Here is a 22,100-nt window from a genome sequence, read left to right as displayed (position 1 = left end):
GAAGGAAGCAATCGCCCAGAAGCGGCCAGCTTTGGCCAATAGGAGAGGAATTGTGTTCCATCAGGACAACGCCAGGCCACACACATCGATAGTGACTCGCCAGAAGCTCCGGGAGCTTGGTTGGGAGGTTCTTATGCATCCACCTTATAGTCCGGACCTGGCACCAAGTGATTACCATCTGTTCCTGTCCATGGCGAACAATTTTGCTGGTGCAAAATTCGCTTCAAGAGAGGCTTGTGAAAATCGACTGTCTCAATTTTTTGCCAATAGGGACGAGGGCTTCTATGAGAGAGGCATAATGAAATTACCTTCAAAATGGCAACAAGTTATCGAACAAAACGGCGCATATTTGACCAAAATCGGATCATTCTAACTATGGTAATTAAAGCCTTCAATTTCATGCAAAAATAATGGATTTCTTTTTACTACACCTGATACTTGCATTGGCCTTCGCGTTCTTCCTCACCTGCGTGTTTCACATTTCATAAAAGAGACTGTTCTGAAAGCCCTTTGTATGTGATATTAACGAAATGGACTGATCATTTACGGTGATATCGCGACTGTAACATATTGCGCAGGAATTCTCACGATAAATGACATAGAAATGTATGTACTGTTTAAGAGGAGAAATCGGGTGAGTTTGTTACAAATATTTTAATGACTTTACGCGTATGTGGGTAAATTGTTCGTTAATCTCTGAAGGACGTTTTCATTCGGTCACCAAATTTTATTAATCCCTTCCGTGGCACGGATGCACTGGTGCGTCCAGCCAAAACCATGCCGTAAATGGCACGGACGCACCGGTGCGTCCAGATCATTTTCGTGTTGTATTGAATTAAGTGTAATAACTATTGTTGTAGAATTTTTATCCAGTATTTTTTGGGTCGCTGATTACGAATTTCAACTTAGTTTTTATAATTTATTAATAAAAAAAAGTTATAATCAAATTTAAATGTCGGAAAATTGTAAATTTTTTTTCACACACGAGATATATGAGAGTGAGAAAGGGTGAGAGGGAGAAACTGAGGAGAGACCGCGGCGTCCGATGGAGAGATCGGCGTCATCGATGGATTTCGCGTGACGTTCAGCGTCGTTTGACCGCAGCACCTAAAGGAATCCGAGTGTTCGGTAGTACCAAAAAACAGAATGTACGACAAAGAGCGAGCAGCGAACGAGTCAGTTCTCAGCGAGCAGCAAGAGCGTTAAGAGTGATTTTATACCCATACAGAAAATAATATCTATTAGATATTCATTTGATATCCACGATGGATATTCAGGATATCCATGAATATCTACTGAATATTTATTGTACGTTGCATAGATATCTAAATGTCCGCAATTCGATATCTAACAGATATCCATAAGATATCCAAGGAAACATCTATTAGATATCTTTATCATATCTAGTGGATATTTATATGGATATTTAGTAAATATTTAATAGATGTCCAGTGGATATTTATAAAAATATCTATTAAATATCCATTAGATATTTTCGACGGATATTAAGAATATCCATGAATATCTACTAAATATTTGAATATCCATAGATATTGAGAATATCTACAAATATCTACTGAATATCCATTGTACATTGCATAGATATCTAAATGTCCGCAATTCGATATTTAACAGATATCCAAAGGATATCTAAGGAAATATCTATTAGATATCCTTATCATATCTAGTGAATATTTATATGGATATTTAATAAGTATTTAATAGACGTGCAGTAGATATTTATAAAAATATCTATGAAATATCCATTAGATATTCTCGACAGATATTGAGAATATCCATGAATATCTACTAAATACGTATTTGAATATCCATGGATATTGAGAATATCCATGAATATCTACTATTTATTGGACATATAATTACATAAATATCTAAATGTCCACAATTCGATATATAATAGATATTCAAAGAATATTTGAGCTCATATCTATAGATATTTTCCATACAGCACAGATAATTGCAGCAACATTGCTGCAACATTGCAACATTGCACATTGTAGAGACATTGCAGAAAAATATTTTGCATTATTATATCTGCAATTTTGTAGCAACATTTCAAATCACACAGTGCTAAAATAAAATAATATGTTAGTATGTGAGCGGTGTATATATTACGAAATTACGTTCCGATAATTATTGTCATTAAGGCTCCTGGGTAGTGCAGCCATATTGGATTATGACGTCAGAAGCGAGGAAATACATGTCAAAAATTTCAGCGATTTACGGCTAAATAAAGAAATATATCATTAAAATGACACTTGCAATCTGTTCTATATACTTGCAAAATGCTCCGGACGGTCCTCTTATGCCGAAATAAGTATTATATAACCGTTAAATAAATGTTATAAAATCGACTGATTTTGACAGGAAATCAGTCGATTTTGTAGCATTTATTTTGCGGTTATATAATACTTATTTCGGCAAAAGAGGACCGTGCGGAGCATTTTGCAAGTATATAGAGCAGATTGCAAGCGTCATTTTAATAATATATTTCTTTATTTGGCTGTAAATCGCAAGAATTTTTGACATGCATTTCCTCGCTTCTAACGTCATAATCCAATATGGCTGCAGTGACTACCCAAAAGCCTTAATGAAAATTATTGGTTATTGTATTATGCGTGACGCATAAGCAAATAAATGGTCCTTTCCACAATGCAAACAAAGAACTCTGATTGGTTATATTCACTTATCCATCTTGCATAATGCGTTATGCAAAAGTGTGTGCTTCCCGTTTATCGTGCGGCAATCATTTTCGTGCGGCAATCATGCTCTGTAGAAGACCATAGCATAGCACCGTTGCAGTAACATTGTAGCAATGTTGTTTTGCAACATTGCAAAAAACATTGCTAAATGTAGCTGCAGCTTGCAACAAAAGTAAGATGTCCGCTTGCAGCAATATTGCAATGAAACATTGCAATAATATTGTGGTATAACATTGCAACAACACTTGCAATATAATTTGTATGCAATAATGCTTTATATACATACACACACACACACGCGCGCGCACACACGTGCACACACACGTGCACATACACGTGCACACACACACACACACGCGCGCGCGCGCGCGCGCGCGCACACACACACACACGCACGCACGCACGCACGCACGCACGCACGCACGCACGCACGCACGCACGCACGCACGCACGCACACACGCATACACAGGGATCAGATTCCTGCCACGTCAACGACGTTCACGTCGTTGACCCCGGGTAACGTTAAGAGCAGGCTAGCCAGTGATGAATTGTGAGCACACAACCATCATTCAGTTACACGCGTGACCATCTACTCAAATACACACACACACACACACAAAAGATATTTGACAGTATCCTCATCACAGATGTTTAACGTCTTAAAGACATCCCTTAGACTTGTAATCATAATTGAGACTTATTTCCAAAACTGTCTTGAGTATATCCTCAGATGTTCTGTAACCAATAAAATAGTCCGCATTTCATCGGATAAATTTAAGATGATCTTAGAAATAAATGTTAATTATGAGTCTTACAATTCCTGCTACCTGGAAAAAATTACTTTAAAAAGATGAATTATAATTATACAAATATTGATTTTATTTGTTCATTATTATTATTATTTGTTTATTATTATTGCTATCTTATTTGATTATAATATATATATATATAACGTAGTTGTAGTAATACAAAAATACAGTTGCAACTATATCTATAATTAATATAAAAACATAGACTCTCAATTAACATTATAACATAAAATATTTTTTATATTAAAGATTAATTAATCTGAACACTGAGAATTCTGTAGCTGCGAACTGTAGTTGAGAAATGTAGCTGACGACTTTACTGAAACAATGAGACAAATTACATTTCAGTTTTATGTATATACTATATTTCATATGCTTATGTTTTTTAAGAAATTAAAAGAAAAGTATGCATTTACTTAATTTTAAGAGAAATGCAGTTCCTGCAAATATAAAACTAACCTTTGTTGAACTTTGCCGTCGTTTTTCGTTTCCAGCTCTGTGTTTCGCGTGTCGGAACCAATCTTTGCATTTAATTTCAAAATTCTTTTCTGTAACATTAGGGAATGTCTTCCTGACAACTTCTGCAACAGTTTCAGTTAATGTTTAATTTTCTATTATTTATATTATATTCATATTATTAAATAATTCTTAATATTTTCGCGGTATCATAAAATTTGTTGTGCTAGAATAACAATATTAAATTTGTCAAAAAATGAAATTAATTACTAATATATTAATTGAATAACTATTTATGTAGAAGTTTCGTCACCCATGGGTATTTTAATATTCAAAAATTAATATCTCTCTTTATTATAAAATCTTTATACTTACTAAACATTAATTTCATTATTTCGAAATTATGAAGTTTCCGTTTTCCTTTACCTCCTACCCAACTGTACATACTAGCTACTTCATTCGTAAAAACATAAAGAAGCATCCTTTTTGATATTTCTTCATAGCTAGCTCCCACCAATCATTGCTAATATGTTAAACTGAAATATTTTCGTATTACTTGAGGAACATACATAAAAGGAATGTATATACAGGATGTCTGTACCAAAACTGATATATAGCTAGAATAAGTCGGGATTAATAATAGAAATGATGGTTTTTTTATCACCACGTGAAATTTTAAGATATTAACGACGAAAATTTTTTCGTGCGGTTAGTCTCCTATACTCATGTTACAGCGCGTACTATTTGTAGTATTTGTTCCATTACAGCGCGTGCGCTAATTAGCTAGTAGGCTGACTCAGTAGAAATTTTTCGCCGTTAATGTTTCAAAATTTAACGTGGTTGAAAAAAAGCACCAATTCTATTACTAACCCCGATTTATTTTAACTATATATTAGCTTTGGTACAAATGCTGTCAGATATTTTGTATGTTACTATATTTTACATAACTCACCATATGCTCTTTTATTCCTTCTCCGTTTGAAGTAAGAATGCGTTCTAGTGACTCGACTTCTTCTATAGTTTTCAGAGGGAAGGACAACTCACTTAATTCATCAGTTGGTGTAGAATTATGACGCTCTTGTGCCTCATTTGAGAAACATTTATTATTTATATGTTGATATTGTTCAGTTAGACAATTAATGTCAAATTTTATTTCTATCAACATTCTCTCAATACGTTGAAAATAATCTAGTGACATAAATATATGTAATATATAAGAAAATAAATTAATATATATTATAAAAATGCAATTTTTTAAATATTCCCTTTTAGATAGCATAAATTTCCAAAGGACATTTTAAAGATGTCTAAAGGACATTTTCCATCATATCTAAGAATACTAAGACTCTTTGGAGACTTATGCTGTCTGATGGCTTCTCAATTGAGACATTTTATCTAATTTTAATCTATTATTAAGTTATTTTCTTCTTACTTTTAATTGCAATGTATTCTTTATTTTTCAATTCCACATAATCTTCTCGCATGATGGCAGAACTTTCTGCAGGAATAATACGATTGCTGGCAATATCATTCATTATTGTTCGATTACATGTATCGATATCATCGTGTTCTGCTTGTTTTGCAAACATTGATTTATGAGAAGTCGAAGCATTTAGTGATGATCGATTATTTGACACACAGTGTTTACTATGTTCTTTTTGTACATGTTTGGTATCTGAAAAAGTCAACCACTCTGCTTTAATGTAGATCATATATAATAAAAAACAATATTAACTATTTCCGTTTTGATGAGACGTATCCCAAAAAGAATTTAAAGAACTGTATTTTGGAACGAATCAATTTATTTTAGTGATCTCTGTTATAGTATTTAGGAAGACAATTTTTTTAATTGGAACGTATGTCTGTTACAAAAAAAAGGAATAGTTCATATAAAAAAAAAATTTGTAATGTAGTATAAAAAGTACATTGCTTCTTCGATACTTTGTATATGATAAATATCTATTTAATTAAAAAGTTAAATGTACATACATCTAATATTAAGATACTATTTATTTATCGTTTGATCGCTAATAACAAACCTGAATTAGAATTGTAAAATTAAAAGCAGCGAATACAGTATAGCAGTCAATAAATATTTAAGTTTAGTAAATTTGAACCAATCGTTTCGAAAATTAATACGTATAACTTTTTGATTGCTGATAACAAATTTAAAATTCAAATTGCAAAATTTAAAATAGCGGATATATAACTATAAAATTTAGGATCAAAATTTAATAATTAGAAACAAATGGCAAATTAAATATTTTAAGATATTCTGAGATAATTAAGCATCCCAATTTTACCGGTATAATCCGAATTTTTCACTCGTCCTCGATTTTTTTTAATGCTATTCGGGACAATTCGCTCTGGATTCGATGGATTTATTCCGATTTTAAGAAATTTTTTTAAGGAGGGAGAGACTGATGAGAGAGAAAGGGAGAGATCGGTAAGAAATCAGAGAAAAGATTAAAATGGCGCACACGTTGCATATCTTTATGTTTTGTTCTAATATCTACAAATATTTAATGGTCTTATACTTGTACGCATATCTGAAAACACGTGTAATAAAATTAATTTTAATATTACTTACTCCTATAAACCTTAGGCGCTTTTGGATATGATGGTAAACGAGTTTGACAATTGTTTTCATGATCATCATCATCATCATCATCATCGTCAATATCATCATCGGAACTAATCACTTTCCTGGCTTTAATTTTTCTTTGTGCTTTGTCAGTATCCGTAATATCAGAATCTATCTCAGCCTTTTTTAGTTTATTGCGTGCTTCATTGTAAGACTCTAAACGTACAAGATATTTATGTCATAATAATTCTCAACCATTCTTTGCAAATAGAATATAATTATATCTTTATAAACATCTTCTTTAAATAAACAATAATGAATAAAAAAGGTTAACCTTCGTACAACAAGGTGCAAACTGTTATATTTCTCATAAGGTGGATTGAATGTACTAACAGAAACATTCTATTATCACAATTAGTTAAAAATATCTAAAAGTAAACTATATATCGCAAAATATATGAAGTATATAACAAGACCGTTATATGTTACGCTTCATCACATTCCAGAATTATTAGTACAGTCGAAATATGAGTTTAGTCGATTCCAAGTCAATCTTATTAGATGAGTCAAAGAATTCGCGTTACATTCACTTACCATATGTACCAAAGATTCGTTTAATTGGATATAATAACCAATTATCTTGAGGTGTTTGTCGTGTTCTAATCGCTGCATCTATATCTTTATCTGTTTTATAATTTGGATATAAACATTCATTATTTTCCTTTTGTATCCAGTTATCTGGTATCACTTGTAATCCATCTTCAAATTCTATCGAATTAAATTTATTTGTACAAAGAGACATCTTGTAGTTAATATCTTACATCTGAAAGATATATATATTTGCATAACATACTTACTAACAAGATGTATGAAGAACAAAATTATATTTTTTCTGTATGTAACAATGGTAAGAGTATAAATGCAGAATTGCAAAGGTCAAATTTCACATATTTCGTCGTAACAAACGTTATAGGCCAAACTGATAAACATCCATATTCGTTAGATTTATATATTCCCAACAAAGAGGAATTGCACGGTTCCGTATAGAAGTCACTCAAATTAAGGAATTCTCGACCAATAATACAAAGTTTATTAGAGGTCGTTGTAGCAATATTCTTTATTGCTACAATTGAGCCATTATTTAATCCACAACAGTTATTTGGTTTGTGAATAGATAAAGTAAAATCTGCTGTTATAAATATTGAATATTGAGGACTATTTATCCCGGGTAAAATAGGTCCTGCATTGTGTATTCCATATACACCTATTTTTCGACATTCTTCTTTGAATGGTAAACTATGTTTCAATTCTGTTAAACGATTGTGGATTTGTTGCAATGGACGTTCAGCTTTTCTAATAAACCGTTTTACTTTTCTTAAATAATTTTCATATTGAAAAGCGCTGAATGTGTCCAATGTTCCAAATTTTCTAACATCATCCACTAAATGAATTAACGCATGTACATTGTGAGAGATATGCTGCGGTCCATATAAGATTGTGAATGACCGTACAAAATGTTCTAGTAAGGATTCCGCATAAGAAACGAAAGAAAGCTGTGGAGAACATAGTAGCCGAATGGCCACGTGCAGCGTTAAAAAATTTCTATAAACATCTTTATTTATGTACTTCTTTAAAATAATTGGACCCGTATATAAAAGAAATTGTCTCAACTCAGTGGCTTTCCATAAACTTAAGAAATGTAATTCTCGTGGTTTACGAACAAATTCTATAGGTATTGATGTGCGCATTCCAATTAACAACCTCGAAATGTTGTGTACTACTTGTGTTGGCAATCGTACATTTAACGGCCCCGATAACAAAAAGTTCAACATTTTCTTTACTACACCAATGCAAACCAAATGCATATAATCCAACGGGATGTGACTAATTAATCCAAAATTTGGAATATTTATTAATATACTCTGTCCAATATGATGTTCTTTTTGTGATTGCTTAATAAAGTCGTTTGTCCGTTTAGGGCAATTTATATTTGGGAAATACATTCTGTGTAGAATGTATTCACCTTCAGTTGTACATTTCGCACAACTAAAGTAACCTGTATGCCCTTTTGTAGCTGTTACAAAAGACTTTGCAGGTGCATCAGCAATTAAAGAATGTATGGATATACATATATGCTTTCCTCCATAATCAAGTCCATCAGTTTACAACATTTTTTGCTTCATTCACAAAATCACGCAAAAAATCGTTACAGTCGTCTGGTTTTTTGGGACCAAAATAGCATCCAATAATAAAAATGGTACGAAAGTTGGGCGCTATCGAGCCTAAGATAAGCCACAATTGATTAGTAGAAGAGTTTGAGATTGGTAGTCCGTCTATACTAATTTGCACTTTAACGGTATCAACATTATCTGGATCATTTCTTAAAAATTCCATTATTCCTGATATTAAGCCATTATGAAAATACTCTCCTGGAGCAACTTTCCGTATGCTCGTACATCTTGCTGTTTTCAATAACGTTTTACAGTTTTTCGGTAAACAGCTGTCAAAGTTATATTTTCTTAAAATCTGTAATAATGCTGTAATTGCTGTTTGTGATATTTGAAATTGTACTGCCCAGTTTATTAACTCGCCCTTAATTAATTGAATAGAAGACAAATTCGTAAAATCATTATTTTTCTCGTTACAAATGGATGCGATTGGACATGAGTCCTTCAAAGTATTATTACTTTGCTTCAAAGTAAAATCACTGTTACAATAAAGATTATATGTAGTATTTTCATTGTAAATATCAGTGATATTGTCATGGTGTTGCGACAGTTCTTTCCTTGTTGTTACATTTATTGCTTGATCGAAGTTATGATCATTAGTGGCAGTAACATTTGATGTATTACTATCTACTGATAGCTCATTTATGGATTGCTCATCTATACTTTCTATAATTGCAATATTAAGTGCATTACGTTTCAATCGTCTGTAATGTCTTTCTGACATTTGCGATAATAATTTTCGTTTTGGCATGGTTGATATATATCCTAGAAATAATATAACATTTTCTTACTCTACGTTATATTGGTTATTTATCTCTACTTTTTATAAAAAAATTACATTTTCATGATAAATAATGAAGCAATATATACCGACATAATGCAGTTTCGTGATCTCTTCATCTCATTCAATTGCATGCATAGAATCACAAATTTTAAAACAAAAAATCGATAAATATGTTTTGAGTTTTAATACAAGTATACTTTTTAGTATCACCCATTTATTAACATTTCTATTTTTACACTAAAACATTTGCGGCTTTGTATTTAATCAAGAGAAAAAGGGAAAATACGAAACTATATTAAATCGATATACAAAATTGCTTTAAGAAAAAATTTATATGGAAAAATATCATATAATAAGAAAAAGTTATATAAGAAAATATATAAGAAAGTATATAAGAAAAAGTCAGTCTGTTTAAGAACAAACTATATAATTTGAAAATTATTGTTTTCTAGAATAACTATTTTATAAATTGTTCTAATTATTTGGTAAACAAAGTTAAATCATATGTCTTTGTTTATTTTAAAGAAACGGCAAAGATAAACATATGATTTAACTGTTTGCTTACCAAACATCTGGAATTTACTTTTAAAGATATTGATATTAGAAAAGCAAAATAATTCATAAAAATGTATTTCTTTTTAAATTCTATTTAAAAAGTTATATTTACTAGTTAAATAAAGTTAATTTAAGACAAATAGCTTTTAGCATTGTAATAGTACATGAAAAGAAATACATTCGTCTAAAACAGAGGTCAGCAAGCAAATACAACTTTTGATCAACTTTCAGAAGGAACTTTCTCTTTTTGATGTTCCTCTTATCTTCTCTCTGGACGAGCTACCTATAAGTCGCAGGAAAGGAGCTCAATCTTCGAATATCGTGCTATGAAGCCCATAAAAAAGAGAAAAATAAAAGAAAACCTCTGAATTATAGCATGATATATAGACGCTTATATAGACGATATATAGACGATATATCACGCTTTTGAATCTCGAACGATTTGTAGAACGTCGAACAAGACAAGAGGAATATCAGAAAGCGGAACAATGATGGTCATTTTGTAAACGAGACCGTAGCTGATAGCAAGGGAGAAGACATATAACAGACAAAAAATGGGGTATGAGCATCCTTTCTCTCTCCCTCCCTCCCTCCCTCACTCTCTCCTTCTCTCCCCTCCATCTCTCCCACCCTCTCTCTCGCTTCCTCCCTTTATCCCTCCCTATCCCCCCTCCCCCTCTCTCTCTCTCCCTCTCTCTCTCACTCTCTCTCTTCATTTACTACGGCCTCGTCGACAATGGCATCAAGTTTAGAAGTCTCTCGAAAATCAACTGAAAATTATATCGTTTACTAACCACTGATCTAAAACTCTCAATAATGAATACAAATACAAAATTTGAAGTAATAAAATATTGCATAAAATAAAAAAAGCAAAGACTTCAGAACTTAGAAAATTAAATAACTAAAATATATCATTAAATTATAAATCTGTAGGAAAACATTCATATATATTCTATTATATATATATATATATAACTATATATTGGGTGAGTGCAAAAGTTCGTGCGGAGTTTGTGAGTAAAAGTCACACAGTGATTAGGCAAACAAAAATCTTTATTCAATCAATGATATATTCTCCATCGTTTTCTATAATCTTTTCCCAACGTTCTGGCAGCATACGGATGCCTCGATCATAAAAACTGCGCGGTTTAGATTCGAAGAACGAAGAGACGCCGTTTTTTAAGGCCTCCAAAGAGTCCAAGTTTTTTCCATTTAAATAATTTTGTAATGACCGGAACAAGTGATAGTCAGATGGTGCGATATCAGGAGAATACGGTGGATGCGTTAAGACATCCCATTTCAGGCTCTTCAGTTTGCGCAGCGTCTTTTTCGAAACGTGTGGTCTGGCGTTGTCGTGATGAAAGACGACTCCCTTGCGATTTGACAAAATCGGACGTTTCTCTTTTACTTCTCGATTCAGATTGGTTAATTGGCGACAGTACTTGTCCGAATCAATCGTTTCGCCAGCGGGGAGAAGCTCGAAATAGATTATGCCCTTGCAATCCCACCAAACAGAGAGCATCACCTTCATCGGGTGCAAACTGGCCTTTGGCATTGCGTCACCATGCTCACCTGATTGTTTCCATGTCCGTTTGCGCTGAACATTGTTGTAGAGGACCCATTTCTCATCGCCCGTCACTATTCGATCCAAAAACGACTCGTTATTGAGCCGCCCGAGTAAAGAAACGGCTGCAGAAATTCGCTTGATTTTGTTCTTCTCGGTCAGCAAATAGGGCACCCATAGCTTCTCCCCGCTGGCGAAACGATTGACTCGGACAAGTACTGTCGCCAATTAACCAATCTGAATCGAGAAATAAAAGAGAAACGTCCGATTTTGTCAAATCGCAAGGGAGTCGTCTTTCATCACGACAACGCCAGACCACACGTTTCGAAAAAGACGCTGCGCAAACTGAAGAGCCTGAAATGGGATGTCTTAACGCATCCACCGTATTCTCCTGATATCGCACCATCTGACTATCACTTGTTCCGGTCATTGCAAAATTATTTAAATGGAAAAAACTTTGACTCTTTGGAGGCCTTAAAAAACGGCGTTTCTTCGTTCTTCGAATCTAAACCGCGCAGTTTTTATGATCGAGGCATCCGTATGCTGCCAGAACGTTGGAAAAAGATTATAGAAAACGATGGAGAATATATCATTGATTGAATAAAGATTTTTGTTTGCCTAATCACTGTGTGACTTTTACTCACAAACTCCGCACGAACTTTTGCACTCACCCAATATATAAAGATTTTACAAACTCACTGAGTTAATAATATATAAGAATAGCAAATTGCTATTTTTATATAACTTTATCTTTATTTTATTATCTTTGCATGTAAACAAGTTAAAAAAAATTTCATGAATATCTATTTTGGGACAGTTGAATATTTAATATATGCTAAAAATAGTATCTATTTTCAAACTGCAACTGAAATATAAATTACATTATATTTAACTAACTGAAAGTAAAAATAATGTGAGATAAAAATTCTTGTATATTGTGCAAAGGCAAGATAAAAGCAGTATTTTTTATCGATTTTTTGAATTTGTGGACGATTCTCTTTTACTTATTAATAAACAATCTCTAAAACAATAACAAGATATTAATGATATTCCCAGGCAATGAGAAAGTCCGAAAAACCACGCAGAGACGTCCAACAACTATACGTCTTTGATCGTGTTTATGACATTTTACGATATTTTTACTGGCTCGATTCGTGATTAATATAAAATAGTATATATTTATAAGATTATTATACGTATATATGTCAAATTAGTCTGAATGGAAAGTCCAGGATAAGGTGTATGCATTCATAAAATAAGAATTGAACCAATTCATCAAAATATATTATGCAATTTGCGTGATCATGAAACACAAAACGTGATTATGAAACACAAAACTTAATGTTGTATACAAAATTGTATACAAAAATGTAATTATAAAAATTATAAATTAACAAAATTGTATACAAAAATGTAATTATAAAAATTAATTTAGGTTAAAGAAAAAATACTTATGTGTGGAGAAAACAACTCGTGAGAAGTAAAAAGGAATGATGAGGAACGACACCAAACAACACGTGTGATACAAATGACAATTAACCTCTGAAGTTCGATATACCGGAAACGAACACAATGCTGGGGAATTGAGCCTGCGCACCGGAAATGTTTGTCGCGTGACCAAGTAGACATATCCATAAAGAATATCAAGGACCTTATTTTTGAAAATATGTGAAAAATATCGCATACTTATGAATGTAGCAAATTTATTGGTCGAGAATTATGATATCTAGTGATACTCGTGAAATGTATACACAATATTTTTCGAGAATAGGGTCTCTATATGAAATTAAATTATTCGGTAAAAGTAATAAATGTCATTAATGATTTCAATAAAAAATATTAAATGAAATTTTTCACTTTTATCACAAGTTTATACTAAAAAAAAGTTTTATGATCAATGTTCTGATTATGAATATGGGCCAAAATCATGCGAAAATCGATAAACGATTAGATGTCGCTTAAATGTTTTTCACATTATCTGAAAAATATAATGTCAAAATCCTGTCATTGTTCAGCTGATAAATATAGTACTGTATTTATATCAATATAAGATGTATTGACTCGATTAAGTATGATATCAACTATATACCCATACGGAACCAAATATTTAATGGATATTCATTAGATGTCTCATAGAGATTTAATATCTAATGAAAGTTGAAGACGTCATCTACATTAAAGCTTTAAGAAATTAACCAATCATAATTGACTATTACAAGAATGCTTTTAGGAAAAATTACTTTACGATTCCAATTAACGAAAAGTTATTTATAGTTAACTGTAAGTAATTTATAATTAACTATAAGTTACTTTATATAATTATTAGTAACTTTAAGTTAATTTTAACATCTTAAAGTAATTTTTCCTAAGGGTAATATGCAATAGAATTAGTCAATTTCTTAAAGCTTAAGTCTTAAAACTCTATTGTAAACTGAGATTAATAGATAGTTGTTCAGTATGGATACTTAATAGATCATTCACTAATTGGTATTCACTTGGTGAATTGTCGAAGAATAGATTATCGACAATTGATTGATTCCTACATGAATAACTTCTAAATATCATATTAAAAATGATATTTAAAGATGTTAAATCGTCTATTGATATTACCACAATAACAATTCTTTATTTCTTGCTGACTTCAAATTCATTTACTACAGTCACATAATAATGTGTCTAATTGTATCCCTTTGTGGTAAGATATGCAAAATTGAAACCATACAATAACAAAAATTAATATGGTAATATTATGTTATGAGTACATGGAAAGAAATCTGTATCTTGCTTAATATTACAAGGATATCAAATAGATGTTTATATCCACAATGGATATTCTGTAGATATGGATATATGGATACCAAGTGAATGTCTAATAGATATCCACAATGGATACTCTGTGAAGATGGATATATGGATACGAAGTATATGTCTAATAGATATTCACAGTGGATACTCTATGGACATGGATATATGGATACCAAGTGGATATCTAATAGATATCCACAGTGGATACTCTATGGACATGGATATATGGATACCAAGTGAATGTCTAATAGATATGCACAGTGGATACTCTATGGACATGGATATATGGATACCAAGTGGATGTCTAATAGATATCCACAATGGATACTCTATGGACATGGATATATGGATACCAAGTGGATATCTAATAGATATCCACAGTGGATACTCTATGGACATGGATATATGGATACCAAGTGGATATTTAATAGATATCCACAGTGGATACTCTATGGACATGAATATATGGATACGAAGTAGATATCTAATAGATATTCACAGTGGATATTCTATGGACATGGATATATGGATACCAAGAGGATGTCTAATAGATATTAATAGTGGAAATTCTGTGGACATGGATATACGGATATCGAGTGGATATCTAGTAGATATCCATTGTGGATATGGACATAATATGGATACGTAGATATCCATTAGATATCTATTAAATATTTTGTTCCGTGTTGGTATAAAAATCGTTAATTTAGTGACTTGAGAAATGACCAATTACTTTAATTTATAATATTATTAAGCATTTATAAACATTTTAGTCGTCATATTCGATCCGCCATTTTGAATTTCTAGATTTTGACCTCAAATTTGGCTTCAGCAACCAAAAAAACTGAAGTATACAAATTATTGAAAAAATCCGCCCTGTCATTTTTTTGGGGCGGTTTCAGTGCATTTTACTAAATTTTGCTCTGCCACGGAAAGGGTTAAATAAACTCAACTGGTTGTATATAATGGTATCCTATAAGAAGATAAAATATTTATTAAATTTCAAAACGTATATACGTTTCTACTATTCATTATCACTAAAATAATGATGCCGCGAGACGCTATAGAAACTAATTGCTCGTACATTTTTACGACCGCTTATGAATTCCTCTCTGGTGGAGAAACGCTTCGAAGCATTTGTTATTTTTCTCCTTATGTCTTTTTCTCCCCTTTCCTAACACAGAGCGAGAGAGAGAGAGAGTCTCACTCACACAATGGCTGCGTTCAGTAGAACAAAATGGTCAATGAGCGCTTAGTGATTATTGTCTGTGATTAGAACATTCTTTTAGATTCTACATAGACCCAGAAGTATTTACCAATCAGGAGCGAGAATCACTAAGCGCTCACTGATCACTTTGTTCTGCTGAACGCAGCCTTATCTCTGTCCTCTAATGTTATCTTCAGCGCGCCTATAAGGAGGCGCAGTCTATCTATTAGGAGTACAAATAAGTTTCCGCCGTTTGACAAAAGATGGCCCCACCAGAAGGTTATGTTGAAATTGTCAGATGTAAAACGTAATATCGTAAGTTTGGACATCTGGTAACAACATAACCTTGAAGTATTAGTGACTCCGTATCAGCATCACATAATTTTTTTCGTGCGAAAATGTCAAGTTTTGTGCCGAATAAGCGTAATTTGCGGGAACTTTTGATTTACTTCTTTAATTTGAAGAAATTTGCAGCTGAGGCGCATCAATTGTTTGTAGAAGCATATGGTGAGACTGCTTTAAGTGAGAGCAGTTGTCGTAAGTGGTTTCAAAAGTTAAAAAACGGTGAGTTTGACGTGGAAGACAAAGAACGTAGTGGAAGGCCGAAAGTGTACGAAGACACGGAATTGGAAACATTATTGGAGAAAGATTCGTGCCAAACGCAAGAAGAACTTGCACTTACATTAGAAGTGACTCAACAAGCAATTTCACATCGTTTAAAATCGTTGGGAATGATTAAAAAACAAGGAAATTGGGTTCCATATGAACTGAAGCCGAGAGACGTTGAACGCCGATTTTGCACGTGTGAAATGCTGCTTGCTAGGCATAAAAGAAAGGGTTTTTTGCATCGTATAGTCACTGGTGATGAGAAATGGATCCACTACGATAACCCAAAGAAGAGAAAATCATGGGGACCACCTGGCCATGCTTCAACATCGACAGCCAAACCGAATATTCATGGAAAAAAACTCATGCTGTGTATTTGGTGGGATCAGCTTGGTGTCATGTATTATGAGTTGCTCAAACCGAGCGAAACCATTACTGGAGCTCTCTACCGAATACAATTAATGAGATTGAGCCGAGCACTCAAGGAAAAACGCGCCCATTGCTACTCCAAACACGACAAAATTATTCTCCTACATGACAACGCTCGGCCACATGTTGCAAAACCGATCAAAACCTATTTTGAAACACTTAATTGGGAAGTCCTACCCCACCCGCCGTATTCACCACACATTACCCCTTCTGATTATCACTTGTTCCGGTCGATGGCACATGGCCTGTCTAAGCAGCACTTTACATCATATGAAGATACTAAAAATTGGGTCGATTCGTGGATAGCCTCAAAAGATGAAGAGTTCTTCCGACGTGGTATCCAAATGCTGCCAGAAAGATGGGAAAAAGTAGTGGCTTGTGATGGACGATACTTTGAATAAAACGTAATGTACCGTTCTTTCACAATAAATTCCTAATTTTTGATAGAAAACGGCGGAAACTTATTTGTACTCCTAATATATAAGTCTATGCTTTACACTTTTCACCACGTATTTTTACCAAATGATCCTTTCTTATACCAGGTATGTAAATATGAAATCGGAATTTTTGTATAGAAAATATACGTTTATTATAGGAAAATGATAAAAAATATTTTATTCGAAGTATTGCCCATCGCTAGTTATACATTTTTCCCACCTGTCTGACAATTTGTGGATGCCACGCCAAAAAAACTGTTGCTCTTTTGATGCAAACCAGTCATCGAGCCATTTTCGTACATTTTCGTAAGAAGTGGAGCGCTGCTCAGCAAGTGCGTGTCCCATCGATGCAAATAAGTAGTAATTGGACGGAGCCAAGTCTGGTGAGTAAACCGCATGCGAAAGTATTTCCAAACTAAACGCCTCAATCGTTTCCTGGACCAGTTTTGCTGTGTGTAATGGTGCATTATCATCAAAACAAATCACTTTGTGTTGCCTCTTTTGATATTCTGGACGTTTTTCACGCAAAGCTTGATTCAAATTGATCATTTGTTGTCGGTAGCGTTCAGTATGAACGGTTTCGCCAAGTTTTATCAGTTCATAATAGATCACACCCTTCTGATCCCACCAAACACAGAGCATTGTCTTCCGTCCATAGCGATTTGGGCTTGCAGTCGATGTCGATGTTCGCCTGGAGTTACCCATGATCTTTTACGCTTAGGATTCTCAAAATATATCAGCTTTTCATCGCCAGTCAATTCGATGGAGAAATTACTTTCTTTTGTACCTGGCGGGCAGCATTTCGCAAGTGGTTTTTCGGTTTTTCTGCTATCTTTCATTCAGTTCATGTGGAACCCATTTTCCCATTTTCTGGATCTTTCCCATGGCTTTTAAACGTATGAAGACAGCTTCTTGTGTCACATTTAATTGATCCACGAGTTGTTGTTGCGTTTGAGCGTCATCCTCATCCAACAATGCTTGCAATTCACTGTCTTCAAACTTTTTCGGTGGGCTTCCACGTTCTTCGTTTCTCACGTAAAAATCGCCACGTTTGAATTTTTTAAACCACTCAAAGCACTGTGATTTACCAAGAGCATGCCCACCATAAGCTTCGACAAGCATTCGATGCGATTCTGCAGCAGTTTTCTTCAAATGATAACAGAAAATCAATGCTGTCCGCAAATCGTAGCTTCCAGGCAAAATTCGACATGTTCAACGTTATTACAAACTATGCTGTTGTATGAAACTTGTATTGTTGTGAGTTGAAAATCTTTGTCAGATATCAACAAATAGAAATGGCGCCAATGACGCGGTTTGACAGTAACTACATTGACAGCTAAGGCCATCTATGTGCAAATTCCGGTTTCATATTTACAGACCTGTGGTGCGATTCTGTAACTCGTTATTGGAGTTAACGACAGTTTCGTTATTGTTGCGCAGTTTCTACGGTACACAAAAGCTGCGCAACGATAACGAAAGTGTCGTTAACTCCAATAACGAGTTACAGAATCGCGGTACTGTAGGCATTGAACTATATAACTAACTGGAAGGAGCGCTGTGGTGCGATTCTTTTATTCGTTATTGGAGTTAACGACAGTTTCGTTATCGTTGCGCAGCTTTTCTATGGTATATAAAAGCTGCACAACGATAACGAAAGTGTCGTTAACTCCAATAACGAGTTACAGAATCGCATCACTGGCCTGGTAGGGGCCGCGGCTAGAGAGAGAGAGAGAGTATCCAAATAGTATCTCCGTTTTTGTCTGTCACGTATTACCTGAACTAAAAACGTAAGCTCACATGTCACATCATGTCACTTGCGCTGTGTTACATAGTAAGGAGAGCGTAGTTTAAATTAATATAATTAAAAGGTTGAGTATATATATATGTATGTATATATATGTATATGCAAAAAGATCAGACATGTTTTTGTTTATGTTATAATTATCGTATAAACTTATAATTTGAATATTCTGATAGTTCTTTTAACTTACACATAAGCTATTTTCATTGGCATCTATTTCATCTACGTTTTGATTTTTATTAATTTCACTTTCTCTATAATTATTAATATCTACATGTTTATTTGATAGATCTTGAAGATAATCTCTTTTTGTACCAGCAGCATATTTTTCTTTCAAATATTGTAAAATAATTTGAATACATTTATATATATTTTTAATTAATATATATAACTTAATCGGTTTTAATACTTACACTTAATACATCATTCTGCTGTGAATCTTTATAAATATTATCTTCATATGTATTATCTTCATATGTATTATCTTTATAAGTATCATCTTCATATATATTATTTGCATACATTATATTTCTGTTACCATTATTAGTTACATTCTTTTTGTTTTGTATTATTTTTGCATCATTTGTATCATTTTCATTCGTTATAGTTATGTTATTTTCATTAGGCCATTTATTTGTGGTCATAATATTTCTTGTCATTATATGGGAATCTGCATTTGAAGCTACTACAACTTTATATGAACTTTTATGTTGGATTGTGGAATTATGTCTACTTATATTTAAAACTTCAGGAATTTTATATACATTTTCACTTGTATCTGTAAAACATAACAAATACTATATATATATATATACAGGGTGTCCCATTTTAATATTCTACATCCCTCCTCAAAACCATATAACTTTTGTCTGAAACATTGTTTTTTACAATAAAAATAAAAAAGTTTGGTGTGGAACATTAAAATGGGACACCCTGTATATGTTAAAAACTATTAAATGTATATAATATTATATAAATATTAATATATAAAATATGAATGATATTATATAAAGTTTTCAAATACAACTAATACATGTATACTAGATGTTGATGTTAGAAATATTGTTCACCTGTTATAGCATCACTATCAAAAGTATTTGTTAAGCCATCGACTGAAGGTTTTATAATTTCTCGTACACGGTCCATTATTGTATCTGATTTAAATTCGAAAGGTCCTCCACTTAGTAGTTATAAGATTTTAAGAATATATATTTTTATAATTATGTTTGAAAATCTATTTTAGTGTTTCATTTGCGTCGACTAAACAAAAGTTGTCAATATTAAAATGATTATTTAATTATATTAATTTAGAAATATAAAATATTGGAATAAAAAATCTAGTTACAAAAATTAAATTAATAACAGGTATGTTAAGAAATATAAAGTATAAATATATATATATATTTACCTGTTTTATAAAGCTGCATCATTTCATCTGCAAAAAACTTCCTTGTTTTTTGCTTTAAATTATCCCAACAACTTTTTAAGACTTCTGAACTTCGAAATTCAATTGAACACATGCTATTAAATAATTGTTCTATTATTTTCCAAGTTTGATCTTTGTCTTTGGAGGTTATACCATCGGATCTCTTGTTCTCTATTATATTTTTATATCTGAACACCAAATCTATCAAAATAACTTTTTCTGCTTCTGAAAAATTTACAGCATGTTTGCGTGTTTGCTTGTTTTCTACGTTCATTCTTAATAATAATTAATATTCGCATTATATTCCTGTACTTTGATCACAGCCGGTTAGAATCAACATTGAACTAATCACGTTCTATATACTGGCTGTGTTCCAATATTCCCTGCCAGCACTGAAAATCTATAATATATTAGGTTCTTCGGAAAGTTCGTTTCAAATTTTTGAAATAAATTAAGAGCGCAATATTTTACACAAAGAGGAACTTTATTGAAGCAAATATGTACCGTTTTGTTCAACGACCTTGGCCCATCTTTCAGGAAGCTGCATGATGCCTTTGCTCCAAAATAAAAGTTTCTTATTGGCGAAAAATTTATCAAGATGACTTTTGAGGACTTTCAAAGACTCGAATTTCTTGTCCCGAAAAAAATTTTTTAAAGAAAGAAATAGATAGTAGTCAGATGGGGCAAGGTCGGGAGAATATGGAGGATGAGGAAGAACGTCCCATTCGAAGTCTAACAGCTTATCCTACGGATAAACATTGCGACGTGAGGTCTGGCGTTATCATGATGGAAAACAATTCCACGCCTGTTGGCCAATTCAGGGCGCTTCCGTGCGATGGCAGTCTTCAGTTCGTCCAGTTGAAGGCTGTACTTCGCCGCGTTGATGGTTTCGTTTGGTTGAAGAAGCTCATAATATACCACGCCTTTAAAATCCCACCAGATACTCAGAAGAACCTTTTTCGCGTGAAGCCCCGGCTTGGCCACTGTTTGCGTAGACGCATCGCTGGTTCCCCACGACCTCTTGCGGCTAACATAATTGTATAGGATCCAACTTTCATCGCCTGTTATGATCCTCTTCAAGAACGGTTCTTTTTGGTGCCGTTGAAGCAGCATATCGCAGACGTTCACACGTTCCAGCAATTGCCGTTCATTCATTTCGTGTGGCACCCACACATCCAGTCGACTTGAGAATCCTAGCTTCTTCAGATGGTCATGCACGGTGGAAACAGACTTGTGCAGAGTGTCGGCGAGTTCTCTAACTGTCACTCGAGGATTTTCGTGCACGAGATCCATAAAAAGCGTTTCATCAACCTCCTGAGGCCGGCCTGAGTGAGCTTGATCTTCCATGTTGAAATCGCCAGCTTCGAATCTTCGATACCATTTTCGAACTGTCTGGTGAGTGACGCAGGCATCTCCATATACTGAGAACATCTCATTCAGGGTCTGCGAAGCCGTGAAGCCACGTTTAAAGCAATATAGCATCACATGACGAAAATAGACTTTTTGGTTCCCCATTTTTCAAACTGATTTCTGACGAAATAGTTGCACTTAGGAAGATCTGCGAAGTTTCCTTAGCGGGCTCATAGATCCGGGAATGTTTGTTGACAAACATAAAATCGTTTAGAGCGCCCTCATTCTTACTGATTACATAGAAATGTGGAGCGCGCGAAATTTGAAACGAACTT

At 33.4% G+C, this 22,100-nt stretch overlaps 2 protein-coding genes across 3 annotated transcripts; both read right to left on the bottom strand.

Moving 5' to 3' along the window:
• Positions 1-3,683: 3,683 nt before the first annotated feature.
• Positions 3,684-19,432, bottom strand: LOC112588048 (uncharacterized). Of its 2 annotated transcripts, XM_025297846.1 has the most exons (8): positions 19,403-19,432; positions 7,168-7,396; positions 6,580-6,789; positions 5,422-5,664; positions 4,942-5,177; positions 4,365-4,525; positions 3,993-4,114; positions 3,684-3,852 (listed from the first exon to the last, which is right to left on the bottom strand). In XM_025297846.1, the coding sequence occupies exons 2-6, from the start codon at positions 7,373-7,375 to the stop codon at positions 4,493-4,495; spliced, it is 930 nt and encodes a 309-aa protein (XP_025153631.1). In that variant the 5' UTR covers positions 7,376-7,396; positions 19,403-19,432; the 3' UTR covers positions 3,684-3,852; positions 3,993-4,114; positions 4,365-4,492. The 2 variants fall into 2 exon arrangements, with proteins under 2 accessions (XP_025153631.1, XP_025153632.1); XM_025297847.1 differs by lacking the exon at positions 19,403-19,432 and having other exon boundaries at positions 7,168-7,418.
• Positions 19,382-20,809, bottom strand: LOC105185012 (uncharacterized). The gene is made up of 3 exons (XM_019842186.2): positions 20,398-20,809; positions 20,060-20,143; positions 19,382-19,767 (listed from the first exon to the last, which is right to left on the bottom strand). The coding sequence occupies exons 1-3, from the start codon at positions 20,687-20,689 to the stop codon at positions 19,382-19,384; spliced, it is 762 nt and encodes a 253-aa protein (XP_019697745.2). The 5' UTR covers positions 20,690-20,809.
• Positions 20,810-22,100: the final 1,291 nt, after the last annotated feature.

Source organism: Harpegnathos saltator, unplaced genomic scaffold (genome assembly GCF_003227715.2).
Source record: "Harpegnathos saltator strain DR-91 unplaced genomic scaffold, Hsal_v8.6 scaffold19, whole genome shotgun sequence".
NCBI classification, from domain to species: Eukaryota; Metazoa; Arthropoda; class Insecta; order Hymenoptera; family Formicidae; genus Harpegnathos; species Harpegnathos saltator.
The sequence above is the reverse complement of the archived record's forward strand: the minus strand, read 5'-3'. Positions and strand labels throughout refer to the sequence as shown.